Below are 15,408 nucleotides of genomic sequence, written 5' to 3'. Positions count from 1 at the left end.
AGTGCAGATCTCCTTTTGATGTCCCTGCATGGGAGGGCTGGGGCAAGTTCAGCACAGAGATCCAGGAATGTGGCCTTGCACAGCTGAAAGTTCTGTGGCCACTGCTCAGTGTCCCAAACCTGCATTACAAGGCGATCCCACCAGTCAGTGCTTGTTTCTTGGGCCCAGAACTAGTGCTCCACCATCTCCAGCTGCTCTGAGAACACCAACAACCTTGAATTGTTTCTTTTTATATCCCACAGCAGTCTAGCCTCCGAGGAATCATGTTCCCCATGGGTCCTCTTGCATCTCTGCAAATACTGCAGTATTAGGTGTCCTCCCTATGCTCATGACAATAGTGCTGAGCTGTGCAGGTTCTGTGCTTCTGTCAGAGGGGACAGCCAGCAAGGAGGGATGTGGGGATTTTGAAGAAGTGTGAACTATTACGGGAAGCAGATGAAATGATTGGCTGGAGAACATTGCATTACAGGCAGTTGAACCTATGCTCCATGTCACCCCTGTGCATCTCATTTTGGCTCCATGAGGCATTGCAAATACTTCTCAAAACACTCTACACTGGGTGGTGGCGAGTTGCACAGGATACCTACCCATGGTGCACTGCACTCTATCGCTACAAGCCCACCCAGTGAGGACAGAGCCCTCGCTGACACATGGCGAGTAGTGTGCTCACACACAAGCGATGTAATAACTGTGGTGGCTCATGTAACATCAGTGGACATGATTTTGTAGTGTAGGCCTGGCCTAGAGTCTTTTTGTGTAGCTCCCCTTTTTGAAGTTAAATGCTGCTATGGTGGGATACTTCGGTATTTCCCCCTACAAGAAGGTTAAATGTAGTTACATTCTGGTTGCTATTACCAAGCAGTTCAGCTATATTCATTCACCTCTTGAACCAGATCCTGTGCTCCACTTAGAACTAAATCAAGCATTGCCTCAGCCCTGGTGGGTTCCAGGACTATCTGCTCCCTGAAGCAGTCATACAGGAAGCAGGCTCAGAGGTTACCTTAGAGCAGCGGTTCCCAACCTGTGTTCCGCGGAACACTGCTGTTCCGCCCGAGGTGAATAGGTGTTCCACGAAAGAATCTAGAATTTAATTTTGACTCTTGCACTTGATTTTCGTACTACATTATACACGCTTTCCAGTTAGAAATTGTTCAAGTTATTTTAAATTTGTATTTTTGCTTTGTTTTAGAAAATAAAATATATTTGAGCATAAATAACGCAATTGTTTATTTGAACACCCAATGACTACAAAATAATATAAGTGTTCCGTAATAGGCTAAAAAGTGTTCCGTGGCCAAAAAAGTTTGGGAAACGCTGCCTTAGCACATGCCTACCCAACTGGGCCCTGCAGAAAAGAGCCACTGGTGGTACCAGTGCACCCCTCCCCCCAGCACACACAGTGCGTACTCAGAAGGTTGTAGGTCACATGCCTGGGCTGGGGCAGATCCACGTTCAGTTCCCTCCTCTCCCTGAGAGGAGCAGGGACGTGAACCCAGCTGAGTGCGCTAACCATTGGGCTCTGGGGTGTTCTGGGGCACATCTCTCACCTCTTGAAGCAGTTCCATTTTGCATAACAGGCTGAACGATTCACTAGGCCTAAGCGAGAGAAAATCACTAAAGCTAGTGGTCAGGGCATCACCTGGGATGTGGGAGAGCGAGTTCAAGGCCGTGTTCCGCTGACTACAGTATGTATATAGAGGGGAACAACTGCAACAGGAGAGCCTGAGCCCCACCACCAAACGCACACCGGTGACGTGGGAGATGGGTTCAAATGCCATCTGCTTTCAGGTCAAGGGGGAATGGGAATCTTGGTCTCCCGTGTCCTGGGTGACTGCTAGACCCCCACCGCTAGTGGTAGAAGAGGCAATGGGGACACTAGCACTTTTTATTTTTTTTTGGCAAGGAAGGACTGGCCCCGGCTCAGGTCCCTGACTCCAGGAGTGTTCATGGCTGAGAATCCGGAGTGGAGATAGGCACCTCCCCCTGGCAAAGCCCAGTCCCCTTTGAGGGCAGGGCTTAGACCACACGCTTCACCTTGGCATTACCTCATGGGTAGCTCAGTGTGCTGCCTTCTGAGAGTCCCATTCTTAGGCACCTGTTTCTCTCCATGCCTTGTACAAGGAGCCTGGGCATCTAACTCAGGGCTGCAGATTCCACAAGGCAGCAGGGCACCTGCAGGTTAGGCGTTGCGATGCTGAAACTAAGTCCCCTTTGTGGATCTAGCACAGGGTGTTCTCTATGTCCCACTGGCACACCTCCATGTGGTGATGGCTGGGGATTAGCTCTGCCAGTCTGATGCCCTTCCTGCGGGTGCTCACTCTGTCTCTCTTGGGACCCTCTAGTTCCTTCTTCGTGGCTTGGCCCTCTGGACAGGTCACTGTAGTGTTCCCCTTCCAGGGGGGTTTGTGTACCAAGGTCTCTGTACCAGGCCATCTTCCAATTCACAGCCCATCAATAGTGCCACTTCCTCAGTGGCTGATAAGGGAACCTGAGCCCACCTTTTACTCCTGGTTCCAGCCCAGGGACTTTACAACCAGTGGATAAGGTCTGCACTGTCCCACGCCTTGCTACTCTTGTCCTGGACTGTCTCCTACACTGCCTCTAGCAGGCTCCTTCTCCACCTTTCTCTGGGCATGCCCTGCCCTCCATAGCCTCAGACAGTGACTGCAGATCTCCTCCCTGCAGCCCCTTTCTGCCCTCAGCTCCCTGTCCAAGTGAGCTTCATCATTTAATTAGTCCTCATTGTTTCCTGGCTCCTCCAGGTGCAGCCGCAGTGCTTAATTGGCTCACCTAGCCACCATAACCCTTTCAGAGGCTGGTGTGGGGTAAATACCACATCACACCAGCCTTTCCTCTTGCTTGAGTGAATTTAGTGTTGTTGGAAAGTGCTGGGGGAAATGGTCCTACAGCCCCACACTTCATGCTGCCTCATGCGCCACCATTTTAAGGCCCTCTAGAACCTTACCAGAAACCAGGCTTAAGGTAATGTGATGTAAAGCTCCCACCTCAGGCCTTATCAGACCCCCTTCCAAGTTATATAGAAGTGGAGCTGGTGTCTCACAGATGCTAGGGGAACTGTTACTACAGGCCTGTGAGAGGGTGAAGGCACTGTACGTGAAACTCCTTGAGGCCCTGTCAACTTAAGGAATCTAGCAACAGTCACAGCGTGCTGCCATTGGGCACCCTACATGATGTCAGTGATCCCATAAAGTTAAATAGCCCCTGTGGACAGCAGTTGTGACAGCATATCATCAGGTGCATTAAGGTGAGTTAATAATGTAATGCCAGGATGCCCATGTACCCTAGGGCCAGGCACCTCTTTATAGGAAACAGACTAAATTACAGAGTTCTCCTGTATCTTATGTTTCAGAGTAGCAGCCGTGTTAGTCTGTATTCGCAAAAAAGAACGGGAGGACTTGTGGCACCTTAGAGACTAACCAATTTATTTGAGCATAAGCTTTCGTGAGCTACAGTTCACTTCATCAGATGGATCTTATGTGCTTGTTCGCCAGATGATGACGAGGCTTCTTGCTTGGGAAGGGTGGATAGACTCTGAAGCATTTCCTGAACCCTGGCTCTAATGAATAGCTCCTTTAGCACTGTACCATCCCAGCTAGGGTTAGATAAGACACTGGCTAATAAGGCAGGAGGGTGAGCCTTGGGCCTGGCCTTGTCTATCTCCTTTTACAAATGCAGTTCTTTCTGATTTCTCTTTTCCTCATGAGAGGTGGGGGAGCTGGTCAGGCACCCTGCCCCACACCACGGCTGCTGTCTAGCACACATGCAGCACCAAGCCGCACTTGCTTTAAAAAGTATGTGTGGCACCAGGTTGTGGCTGCTTTCAGACATGCACCCTTGCTCCTAGGTTCTGAGCTTTCACACAGTATCCTTTCCAAATCTGTATTTGGTAGCTTATCTAGTTATTTTAGTTTCCTGTCATGTGATGTCAAGCAGTCTTCACAGAGGCAATTGTGCTTTCTCTTGGTGCATGAGCTGTTAGGATGTAGCAAGACTAACCTGAGACAAGGGAAGAGGGTGCAGCTTGAATTTGTTTCACCGCAGCACTGAGCTCATCCCAAGAGGAGGGTAGTGAAAGCCTTGGAGCTTGGTCTGCTAGCACCTTGCAAGGGGAGAGCACTGTAAGAAATGGGTGCTCTGCTGCTCTCCCTGGGAGATTCCTGGGGGCAGGGAGCATCCCTGTGGCTTCAGTGCACTGTCTCCCCTGCCTACAATTGCGGAGAGCTGCCAGTGCCACCCGCAGGGAAGGGAAACTGAGCCGGAGGGTGTTTGGAAGGCAGCTTGGTTACATTAGGCTAAATCAGACAGTGTTAGCAGGGATCCAGGGCTTGCATTTGAGAACAGGGGCTTCCTGCTTGGAGAGCAGCAGCTAAGAAAGGGATGAGTAGGGAGAAGGGCCCAAGCTCTTCTTGTTACACTGAGTCGCTGTAGGGCTTCAGTTAAGTTACCTCTCTGCCGGAAAGCTCTGCCCACCACCCTCCAAGGTGGAGACGTACCCACCTCACAGGGAGCAGCCTTCATTTGTTCAAGTCCTTGAGCCCAATTCTGCTCAGTTACATCTGCATGAACCCAGCGTAATGGCCTGCGTCAGCACCAGCGGAACTGATGCACAGCTGGCCTGGAGGGGCTGCTTACCCACGCAGTGTGGGTAGATTTCCACAAGGGCTGACTCGGGGCCTCCTTTGCCCCAGGGTTGTTTGTCCCTGCAGCATAAATAACGGGTGCAAAGCCGAGTATTTGCTCCTGCAGCCACCTGAGCACAGGATCCTTGTTCCATCACTCACCTAGGAGCCAGGACTCCCACCTACCAAGCAGGTTTGACTCTGCGATGTGCATGTCTGTCTGTGCTCTCTGGCTGCCATGGTGTGGACTGTGCCATAAACGGGCCCTGACATGTTTGCTAGGTCATCATCCATGGCTTGTGAATGTAATACATGGGGATAACGGCTGGGCCCTCTGACAAAAGGATGCATGGGACCCTAAGGGGCTGGAGTCCAGCTCTCCTTTCTGATTGCATGGCTGTTTGCTTTCATGACTGGACAGGTTCTGCTTTCTGCATGGCAACTGGGGGAGGGGAAGATTTTTCAGAGTACAAAGCAGAACAGTTGGCAGGGGAGGGTTTTGGTGGGGGGAACCCTGCTCTGGCCAGAAAGAGGGTGCCCCCCACCCCTGACTTGACTGGAGGGAGGGTAGTGGGTAAGCCCAGTGGGAGGGCTCATGGGGAGGCAGAGCCAAGACTCCGTGTGTGGGGAGGAATGGTGCGTGAGGTGCATGTGGTGATGGAGCCTGGATCTGAGTCAGCTGATGAAAACCAGCACTTCTATAAAAATACAGGGCTCAGGGCCATGCTCCCACGCCTGGGGACAAGCCCCTCCAGTCCAGGCTGGAGAGTCAGGGACTCTGGTCAGAACCAGCACAGCTGGAGTCAGAAACACAGCTAACTTCAAAGACACTTTAACTGATCAGCGATTTTCTGTCAGTTCAACAACTTCCAGTATAAATTCTTCAGACACGACACACCACCCAGACACCATGCCAAGCCTGGGACGTACTGAAGTACACTGGCTTTTTATTCCATGCATTTGTTTGCTTTGACACTCATTCTTGTTCCCATCACTGTACACAGTTCAGTACAGAAATCAAGTTTGTATCAGGAAGCCACAGCGCAGGGAGGAGAGAAAGGGAGATGAGAGAAACTGGGAAGGGCTGAGATGAAATGGTCACTTTTAACACACAGCGGGAAAAACAACATTAAACATAAACGCCAGAAGCAAGGCTGATGTTGAGGAGCTGTCAGAAGCCGTGCTGGGTGGGGAGTGGGCAGGGAGCCCACAACTCACCCTTCTCCTGGGAAGGCGAGTTTATAGGGAAGAAAAGAAAATGAAGTAGCCTGTCTACCCCTGGGGCTTTCTCTGGGCATTTCGAGCCTGCCCTTGCCCAGGCTGAACGGCATTGTTACTGGAACTTCTGCCTGCAGCTCACCCTTTGTAATGCCCTAGTGCAAACTCTGCACTCAAGCCAGACAGCGGCACCTTCTGCACTCAGCTCCACGCATATAAATCCACAGTACGTCAACATGCTTTGGTGAGGTTACATTGGGCTTACAGGAATGTAGCTGAGAGCAGACCTTGGCCTCTAGTTCTCACCTTCCTAAGAGCTACAGCCTAAGCAGCGAATGAAGTCTAGACTTTGCAGTACAAATGGACACATTCCTTTGCAGACGTTACAGAGCTATTGCCCGGAAATACAAAACTTGGCCTGCTCCTTCCCACCTTGGCACATCAGACTGCACCAACACTGGCTCAGCTGCATGGATTTTATTCATGTCATGGGTCAGGTTATGATCCTTACTCCACTGTTCCCCAAGTACCTTCATAAACTCAACCCCCTTGTTCAGAAATATGGTACCTAGCACCCCTCAGGAGCGCCAGCACCTGCAGCCCTAGGACTTTTACCTTGGTTTGGTTTTCACCCTCTGCATGCTATTTACAAAAGCTCCTGGTGCTGCGGAATCAGACATACAGCGATGGGTGAGGCTCTGCCCCTGTGGAGGGAGAGTGGCGATGGCATGTACTACCAGTTATAGCGGTACTTTTTGTGAGTGGCAAAGCCAGGACCCCAAAACAAACCCCTGAATGCCCTGCAGCATCCTATGCTGGATGAGACATGGTTTACGGAGCAAACTATTTCACTGATGTTTCAAGGAGTTTTTAAAAACAGCTCAGGCTGTTGCTCCATCCCTTGGCCTGGAAAGGCAGCCTGCCTGAGTGATGTAAATCCGAGTGTGTAGCACCCTGAGCAAGGGGAACCCAGAAACGATCATAGTTCAAGGCTGGATAGGGCCATAAGGTCATCTAGTCTGATGGGGACTAAATAATAGGTTGGAAACTTCCACAAGTAATAGTTGTTCTAGGTGCTATAATGTGGCATGTTTGAGACTGGATATCTCGGGATAGAAGCGAGAACTGAAGTATCCAGATCCCAGGGCTTCATGGCTTCTGCTTTTAGCCCTGATGACAAGATCTTGAACCTTAAAATTGCTTCTGACCTACACCTGACCGCTGCCTGCTTTGATCCTTGGCCCAGTAAAATTGGGGGTGATGGGCTCTGGTAGGTTTTTCCTTTTTAACTACCTGTTGTTTCAGGGTGTGTAGAGGTTTAGAATGTTAGAAGGAAGCTGCCAGGAGTGTGTGTGGAACGTAGGCCAGGGGCTTCAGTGCCAGGACATCCTCACATGCATGGCACACTCTACGCTAGGAAAAGTGCACATGCAAAACTAGACCATGTTGAACCTTCTGGGATGGAGTTAAGCACAGGTGCACTCAGGCTGCCTGAGCTATTGCACAGTGCACACCAAGGTCCATTCATGACCCAAGAGAGCCCGGCACCTCATACAGCATAGCTGCTGTCCACATGCTACCAGTGCATAAGGAGCAATAACGCTAGCAGGACTCCTGAGGGAGGCACTAGCTGTTGGCAGGATTTCGGATACCTGCCAGCAGGTAATGGGGGAAGTGCCTCTCAGGATGAAGAGGGGCAGCAGACCAATGCTAGGGTGGAAAGTGCCCACACCAAAGGGGATGATTTTGTACTGCCTCTCCATGAGAGTGAGGCATGATTGTGACAGACAGTGGAGATGAGCAATGTGGTTGAAGGCAAGGCCAGGAAGAAGCCTAAAGAGGTGTACAGTACAGGTAGGGCCACAAACTCACATGCTTCTCAGTATATGTTAGCAGGTGCTACTATAAAAGTCTAAGAACTTTCAGAGAACTCCCTCATGTAACTCACCAGGGGCTACCACTATCTCTGCATGCTGGCAAAACAACTCCTGTGGGCACCAGGGAATCCTTTATGCCTTCTCAAGCAGGGTCTGATTGATATGGAGTCCAAATACCTGACTCAGGGCTCTGGCAGTCTACAGCATGAGGTCGGATGGTCCCCTCTTGCTTATGCTCTACGGCTGCCTTGGGAAATGAGCACGCTCTTAAGAAAACACTTGACATCTCAGGTGAGCAGGGCTGGCTTGGCACATGGGTGCCCTCTCTGCACATCACAGTCCAGTAACCAGATCACCCTTAGCAGCACAGCTTCTGCTGGAGCTTAAAGCTCTCAGCAGGGCCAGGCATCGGCACTCCATTCTGGGGTGAACCTCCCCATCACTGGCACACTGAATTTGGTCCCCCTTGCATTTGTGGTGGTCAATCTGGCCCCTGCCTTCAATTTCTAGGGTCCTGGTCCTCTCTCCTCCTTTACCTAGCTGTTTTATGCGAGCATTTGTGACCTCCTGAGTAGCACCACCACTAGAATTGAGGCCCTGCTCTGTACTAGCAGCCGAGAAAGCCTCTCTGGAGAGGCTCGGTCAAAACTTTCTGCTTATTTCTCACTATAAAGTACTCCCTCCTGTCCAACCCTTTCCCCTCACTCCATCTGCCCTCCCCCTCCCCCCAACACTCACACCCTGTTGCCCCTTCGTTAATCAGGAGCAAACCCAAACTGTACAGTTTCACCCGTGTGGAAGATCTCTAAAGCCCATGAAACTGAGTACCTCCTCCTTCGCCTTGCAGGCCAGCCCGGACTGACACAGCCTCCAGAATGACTGTACTCTGCACGACACCAGCAGGGGAGCAAATCCTGACAGCCCCTGAAACCAGCTCTGTTCCCATCCTTCTATGATGCACAAGGAGGAAATAACATCACATGAAGAGAGAACAATTGTGCTAGCAGTAAAGCCAACCTTCTGATCTACAGAAAAGTTAATAAATAAAATAATGTAATAACTTAAGACCTACATGTAGTCCAGCTACAAAAATTTAAAAATATGGAATAATTTAACTCATACAATACTGCTCTTTGTATAAGCAAAACATTTTCCTTCATTCTTGCCACTAGGCTATAAATTACCAAGGCTACCTTCAAATCAACATTTTAACATAAAATGTAAACAAACAAAGCAACAGAAGAACCTGCCTACTGTCCATTCCTGCCGGTCATCTGAGGCTCATGCATGGTTTCTACAAGATGGCTGATTTCCCCAGGACACACTGCTCTAGCCATGCTAGCCAGACCATGAGGAAGAGCAGCTGCCTTTCCCAGGGCTCTTGAGGCAGAGCTGAAATTGTTCCAGGGGGAAAATAACTGAGAAGCGGACTAAAATCTTTGTTCTGTGTGTCAGTTAAAAGGAGCCATTTGTTTCTGAACGGAAGGCCCAGTGAGGCCCCTGGGAATACTAGGCTGGTCACTCAAATGTCAGTGCCTCTGCCTTTCAGATACCCCCACAATGCGTCAGTTTCTCCTCCAGGCTGGAATTTACAGGAGTGGGATACGCTCTTTGAGGTCCCCTACATAAAATACATCCACAACCAAAATCAAGCGCTCTCTCCTCTCCCCTCCCCCCCCCTTCCTTATGTAACTGAGTCCAAATTTTGCTTTCTGTTTTACACCAAGCCTAACATGAAGGGCAGGCAGCTGTTAATGCTTCCAAAACCAAATCATTAATAAACAGAACAAAGGGAGGGTTGATACTGTTGTCCAGGCCAACGTATTCCCTGGTTTGCTCCCAATACACAGCTCTCTCCCTTGGCGCTGGCCAGTTGTGTGGTGATGTGATAGGTGGGAGGTTGCCTCTGAAGGTTCAGTACAGGTGTCTCTGGTTTCCTCCCCAGTCTAGTTCTCAGGCTTCGCAGAATGTGCTTTCCATGCTTCTTGTGTTTCCAGCACTGATTTGATTGAATTTTTTTTAATTGAAGAAAACAAATGGGAGAATGGGAAGTGAGGAGAGGAAGTAAACTGTGGGAAAATGGCACTCTGCAGCTGAAAGATCTTTCTCTGTTCAGATGGAAATTCACACGGTTTTGTCTGCCATAGTGAAGCTGATTGGTGATGGTAAAAAGTGCTGTTATACCAAGTCTTGAGAGAGAATGAGGTTAGAATACATCTGCAGGATCTCACAACAAAATGCTGATTAAAAAATAAACCAAAACCCCATCAATTAACCCCCATTATCACATTCCTGGGGGAATGTATTGATTCAGAAGACCCTGGATGTAAGCACCTTGGTACCAAATTTCTCCAGGAACATGTCCACTTTCTGATTAAAAGTGACCCAGTGGTTATACTGAATGCCATTTGTTCATAGGTTACCTTTAGCAAGGTTTCTCTTATGCTTCTTCATTTGATAAGACTGATTGGTTTGTTTCTCTTTATCTATTCTCCAACCTTTAGGGCCATGAGGCTTCGTCCCCTGGGAGAGCAGCAGTAGATCCTGATGTGTCCATCATGCTATTTATGTAAGACTCACAAGGATGAGTCTCTTTCATTTGCTTGCTTTCTTAACTTTTTTTGCAACAAATTAATGTCTCTCTCAATATATAGTCCACTCTTTACAGTAAAAAGTGTTAAAATATAAAAAAAATAAAATAAATATCAATGTTACAGTAGCTAGATTATTCAATAAAGTACATCCCTGCCATTCTTGATTGAAATACTCAGTGAGAATTAATTTCATTTGGACATTTTTCCAGAGATTCAAGTTATTGCAGATCATTTCTGGGATGGGAAGGAGAATCAGCTTCTCTTCCTGTCGAAGTATGAGGGGGTGGGGGAAATGAAGGGAGTCTTGGGGAATCCAAATGCCAGTATCAGAAGGGCTTTGGTGGGGAATTTGTCATTACCAAGTAGCAGAACTGCAGGGCTTATTGGTCCGGACGGTTGCATCAGAACACTCCCCCTCGGAAGAGTCACAATCCGATTCTCCAAACTGTGCCTGGTTCTGTAAGGCAAAAGGACAGGGAAACTCTTTTAGTCATTTCCCTGCACTGCAGAGTGACTGCACTGGCAGGATCAGCAGCTGATTGGTAGAGGAGCAGGAGACAGGGAAAGGTCCCAATCAGTGAGCTTATCACTTCTTGTCTTCTGGCAGCCAGCAGGGGGCATTGCGGCTCCACAGAACGTCACTTCTGATCCCCAACACATAGCCACAGAGACCTGCTGGCTAGAGAGTGTAACTGGTGGAATAGGGAAAGGGAAAGCAAGGACCTTCCCCCACACACATGCCCACTGTCCTACTTCCATAAAACTGGAAGGAGAACAGCACATAGGCCAATCTAATGCAAAATTCCTAAAACCACAGAAGTTAGGGGAAGAGGGAAGGCAGAGCAAGAAAGATGAGAGAACACAGGGAATGCCACAGGGAATGCCATATCTAGTCAGACCAATCTCCTGTCTCCAACAGTGAACACAACCAGTTGCTTTACAGGAAGGTACAAGAAACTCCCTAGTGGAGAATGAGGAATAACTTGCCCTAGAGGAAATTATTCTAACCCCTTAGGCTGGTGTATGACCAAAATAGGATGGTTTATATTAGGGCTGTTGATTAATCGCAGTTAACTCATATGATTAACTCAAAAAAATTAATCACAATTAAAAAAATTAATCATGATTAATTGCAGTTTTAATCACACTGTTAAACAATAGGATACCAATTGAAATGTATTAAATATTTTGGATGTTTTTCTACATTTTCATATATATTGTATTCTGTGTTGTAATTGAAATCAAAGTGTATATTTTTTATTACAAATATTTGCACTGTAAAAATTATAAACAAAAGAAATAGTATTTTTCAGTCCACCTCATACAAGTACTGTAGTACAATCTCTTTGTCGTCAAAGTGAAACTTACAAATGTAGATTTTTTTTTTTACATAACTGCACTCAAAAACAAAACAATGTAAAACTTCAGAGCCTACAAGTCCACTCAGTCCTACTTCTTGTTCAGCCAATCGCTAAGAAAAACAAGTTTGTTTACATTTACGGGAGATAATGCTGCCCTCTTTTTATTTACAATGTCACCAGAAAGTAAGAACAGGCATTTGCATGGCACTTTTGTAGCCGGCACTGCAAGGTATTTACGTGCCAGATATGCTAAACATTCGTATGCCCCTTCATGCTTCGGCCACCATTCCAGAGGACATGCTTCCATGCTGATGACGCTTATTAAAAAAATAATGCATTAATTAAATTTGTGACTGAACTCCTTGGGGGAGAACTGTATGTTTCCTGCTCTGTTTTACCCACAGTCTGCCATATATTTCATGTTATAGCAGTCCCAGGTGATGACCTAGCACATGCTGTTCATTTTAAGAACACTTTCACTGCAAATCTGACAAAACGCAAAGAAGGTACCAATGTGAGATTTCTAAAGATAGCTAGAGCACTCAAACCAAGGTTTAAGAGTCTGAAGTGCCTTCAAAAATCTGAGAGGGATGAGGTGTGGAGCACCCTTTCAGAAGTCTTAAAAGAGCAACACTCCGATGTGGAAATAACAGAACCCGAACCACCAAAAAAGAAAATCAACCTTCTGCTGGTGGCATCTGACTCAAATAATGAAAATGAACAGGCATCAATCCGCACTGCTTTGGATTGTTATCAAGCAGAACCCATCATCAGCATGGACACATGTCCCCTGGAATGGTAACCAAAGCATGAAGGGACATATGGATCTTTAGCGCATCTGGCATATAAACATCTTGTGACGCTGGATACAACAGTGCCACGAGAATGTCTGTTCTCACTTTCAGGTTACATTGTAAACAAGAGGCGGGCAGCAATATCTCCTGCAAATAAAACAAACTTGTTTCTCTGAGCAATTGGCTGAACAAGAAGTAGGACTGAGTGGACTTGCAGGTTCTAAAATTTTACCTTGTTTTATTTTTGAATGCAGTTTTTTTTGTACATAATTCTACATTTGTAAGTTGCACTTTCACGATAAAGAGATAGCACAACAGTACTTGTATTAGGTGAATTGAAAAATACTATTTGTTTTTTTACAGTGCAAATACTTGTAATCAAAAATAAATATAAAGTGAGCACTGTACACTTTGTATCCTGTGTTGTAATTGAAACCAATATATTTGAAAATGTAGAAAACATCCAAAAATGTTTAAATAAATGGTATTATATTATTAACAGTGAGATTAATTGTGCAATTAATCGTTCGATTAACTTTTTTAATTGCTTGACAGCCCTAGTTTATATCCCTTCCATTTTATTATTTAAATTCCAATTTTTCATCCTATCTAATATAACTGTGGATGCCTCATTAGTCATATAAATGGTCTCTCTTCTTCTGATGCCTGTTAAGCTCCTGGCCTCAACAATATCTAGTGGCAATGAGTTCCACAGGCTAATTGTGTCTTGTGTAACTTTTATCAGTTATACATTTTCTGCCTTTCAATTTCTTGGAATGTTCCAGGGTGAAGAGAAGTGCCCAGTCTACCCTCTCTCTGCAGTACCCCTCTCATGGCCCCTTTCTGTGCAGTCCCAGGCTTTTGCCTCTCTAGTCATATGGATTTATTGTCTGGCTTCTAGTTATTTTCACCACCCGACAGAAGAGGAAGGGGAGTACTGAAGGCCCCACTCACCTCACAGCTGTGTTCATCTGCACAGAGCTTGCCCAACGACATCTGTGTCTTTACCCTGCGCACGGCGCACTCTTTGTCCGAAAGACCATCAGACTGAGTGGAGATCTCGATGGGGATTTCCGGAGTCTGGGACAGCATGTCCTCCAGCTTCTCAGTCAGCTGGTCTTCCAGCCTGTTGGCCAGCTCATCTGGGCTGTTTGAGTGGTCGCTGGTGTTTCCCTCCTCTCCATCGGACACGGAGAAGTTCTCAGAGCTGAAGGTTGAGTAGGACTGGCAGCTACTAATGCAGCGGTGAGGCCTGCAAGCCCAGGAAAACAGCTTAGCTTCACTTTGCCCATTCCATTCATTGCAGTGTTTCTGTTTATACTGGTAAATCACTTCCCCCACTCCACATTATTGGCCGAGCTGCTCCACTTCACTCCCAAAGGAGATTGGCCCTGACAAGCTAACCCACATCCACCGAACACTCTGTGGGAGCCTGCGTTAGGATGGTCTCCAATTGCCCCTCAGTTGCCACCTTTTTGGTAGTTCCAGTCCCATCCTCCACTTTTGTAAAGTTCACTAGGCAGGGCAAGGGGGCCAGCAAAGAACACTTCTCCAGCTGGAGCCATGTCACTGATGGTACATTTTTCAGCCCTGCCTGGGGAAAAACCCTTCTGACTGGCTCCTTTCCCCACCTCCAGAGGTGTAAGCAGCCAATCAGAGCTGCTCTCCCCACCCCTCAGAAGCTGAAATCATTCTCACAAAAGGGGAGGGGAAGAGGGAGCAGAAAGAGCCCAGGGTGGCCCCCTACTCCCTGGGAACAATGGGACAGCTCCTCTCTACCTCCTCTATACAGCACCCAACCTGGAAGTGACAGTGGGGATCCTGCCGCAGCCCTGCCCCAGGCCTTGGAGAGAGGTGAGGAACCCCAGAAGCTGCAGAAAAAGCAGAGGTAAGGTTGGGGGAGGAGAACAGATGGGGATCTGGAGGAGGCAGAATTGATGGGGAGTGGAGGGGCTGCCAGATGTGATGTCACCTTCATTTCTGTACAAAATGATAGAGCTCCCCACTTTTTTCAATCTGCTCTATGCATCGGTAACAGGCTAACCATATGTTGCTGGCCCCAAGTATTGTTGTTATTATTCAAAACAAAGCAAAACAAGTTGCTAAGATTGCAGGCACAGAGACATGCTTTGAGACAAAAAGTATTAGGAAAATGTTTAAAAGTGAATGACATGATCTGAATTTTCAAAACCTGAACTTGAGGTTTGTTTTCTGATTTTTACAAAATTCCCAGAAGAACTCTTGCTGGGACTGAGAAGTGACATGCTAAATTTCACAGGGAGTGGTCTCTACAGAGAACTTGAGAAGGAAAAGGTGTCTTTTGGAGAGGGAGGGGGCATGAAGGGCTCTGTGATGGGGTGTCTACCCCACTCAAGGCAGAGCAAGTTAGATTAGGTTAATTAACCTGATTGGCTGCACCTGAGGGAGAGCCAGGGCTTGAAAGGCTGATTGACGATGGAGCCCATCTGAGAAGGAACAAGCAGGGCTGGTATAAAGCCAGGAAGTTGGCAGCAGAAGAGGGCTGCAGGGGAAGTAGTCTGCAGTCACTCTCTGGAAGAAGGGAGTTTGGGTTGCTAAAAGTGGGTGGGGGGAAGGGTGCGAGAAGATGCAGGAAGGAGTCCAGGGAAACAGCAGCAGGGTCTGGGAGCAAGCAGACCACAGGTGCTAGACACAGGGTTCCTTGACTGGAACCCAGAGTACAGGGTGGGCCCAGTTCCCCTATGAGCCATGGGGAAGTGGCCTAGACTGGGTAGTGGAGCAGAAGAATGCCTGGGGCAGTTGTCCAGTGGGATTTTGCTACCCTGGAAAGGAAGGACTATAGTGACCTGGCCAGAGGACCAAGCCACAAAGAGAGAGCACCTTGAGTCGTAGAGAGGGAGGATGCCTGGCACATGAACAAAAGAAGGGGATGTTGGACCTGGAAG

General features: G+C 47.8%; 1 protein-coding gene across 17 annotated transcripts in view; it reads right to left on the bottom strand.

Annotated features, from left to right (window-relative positions):
* The window catches only part of MAP3K13 (mitogen-activated protein kinase kinase kinase 13), a 140,949-nt gene that overhangs the window by 605 nt on the left and 124,936 nt on the right, over positions 1-15,408 (bottom strand). For 14 of the 17 annotated variants that reach the window (XM_073360276.1, XM_073360279.1, XM_073360270.1 and 11 more), the window contains 2 exons: positions 13,439-13,736; positions 8,592-10,786 (listed from right to left, as the gene is read on the bottom strand). The exons of 1 other annotated variant lie outside the window; for it this stretch is intronic. In XM_073360276.1, coding sequence (XP_073216377.1) covers positions 10,685-10,786; positions 13,439-13,736 — 400 coding nt within the window. In that variant the 3' untranslated portion in view covers positions 8,592-10,684. Of the gene's footprint in view, positions 1-5,558; positions 10,787-13,438; positions 13,737-15,408 lie in introns of those variants that run through there. 2 more of the 17 variants (XM_073360286.1, XM_073360285.1) reach the window with 2 other exon arrangements.

This window comes from Lepidochelys kempii, chromosome 9, assembly GCF_965140265.1.
Source record: "Lepidochelys kempii isolate rLepKem1 chromosome 9, rLepKem1.hap2, whole genome shotgun sequence".
NCBI lineage: Eukaryota > Metazoa > Chordata > Testudines > Cheloniidae > Lepidochelys > Lepidochelys kempii.
Note: the sequence above shows the minus strand (reverse complement) of the source record. Positions and strands in the feature narration are given on the sequence as shown.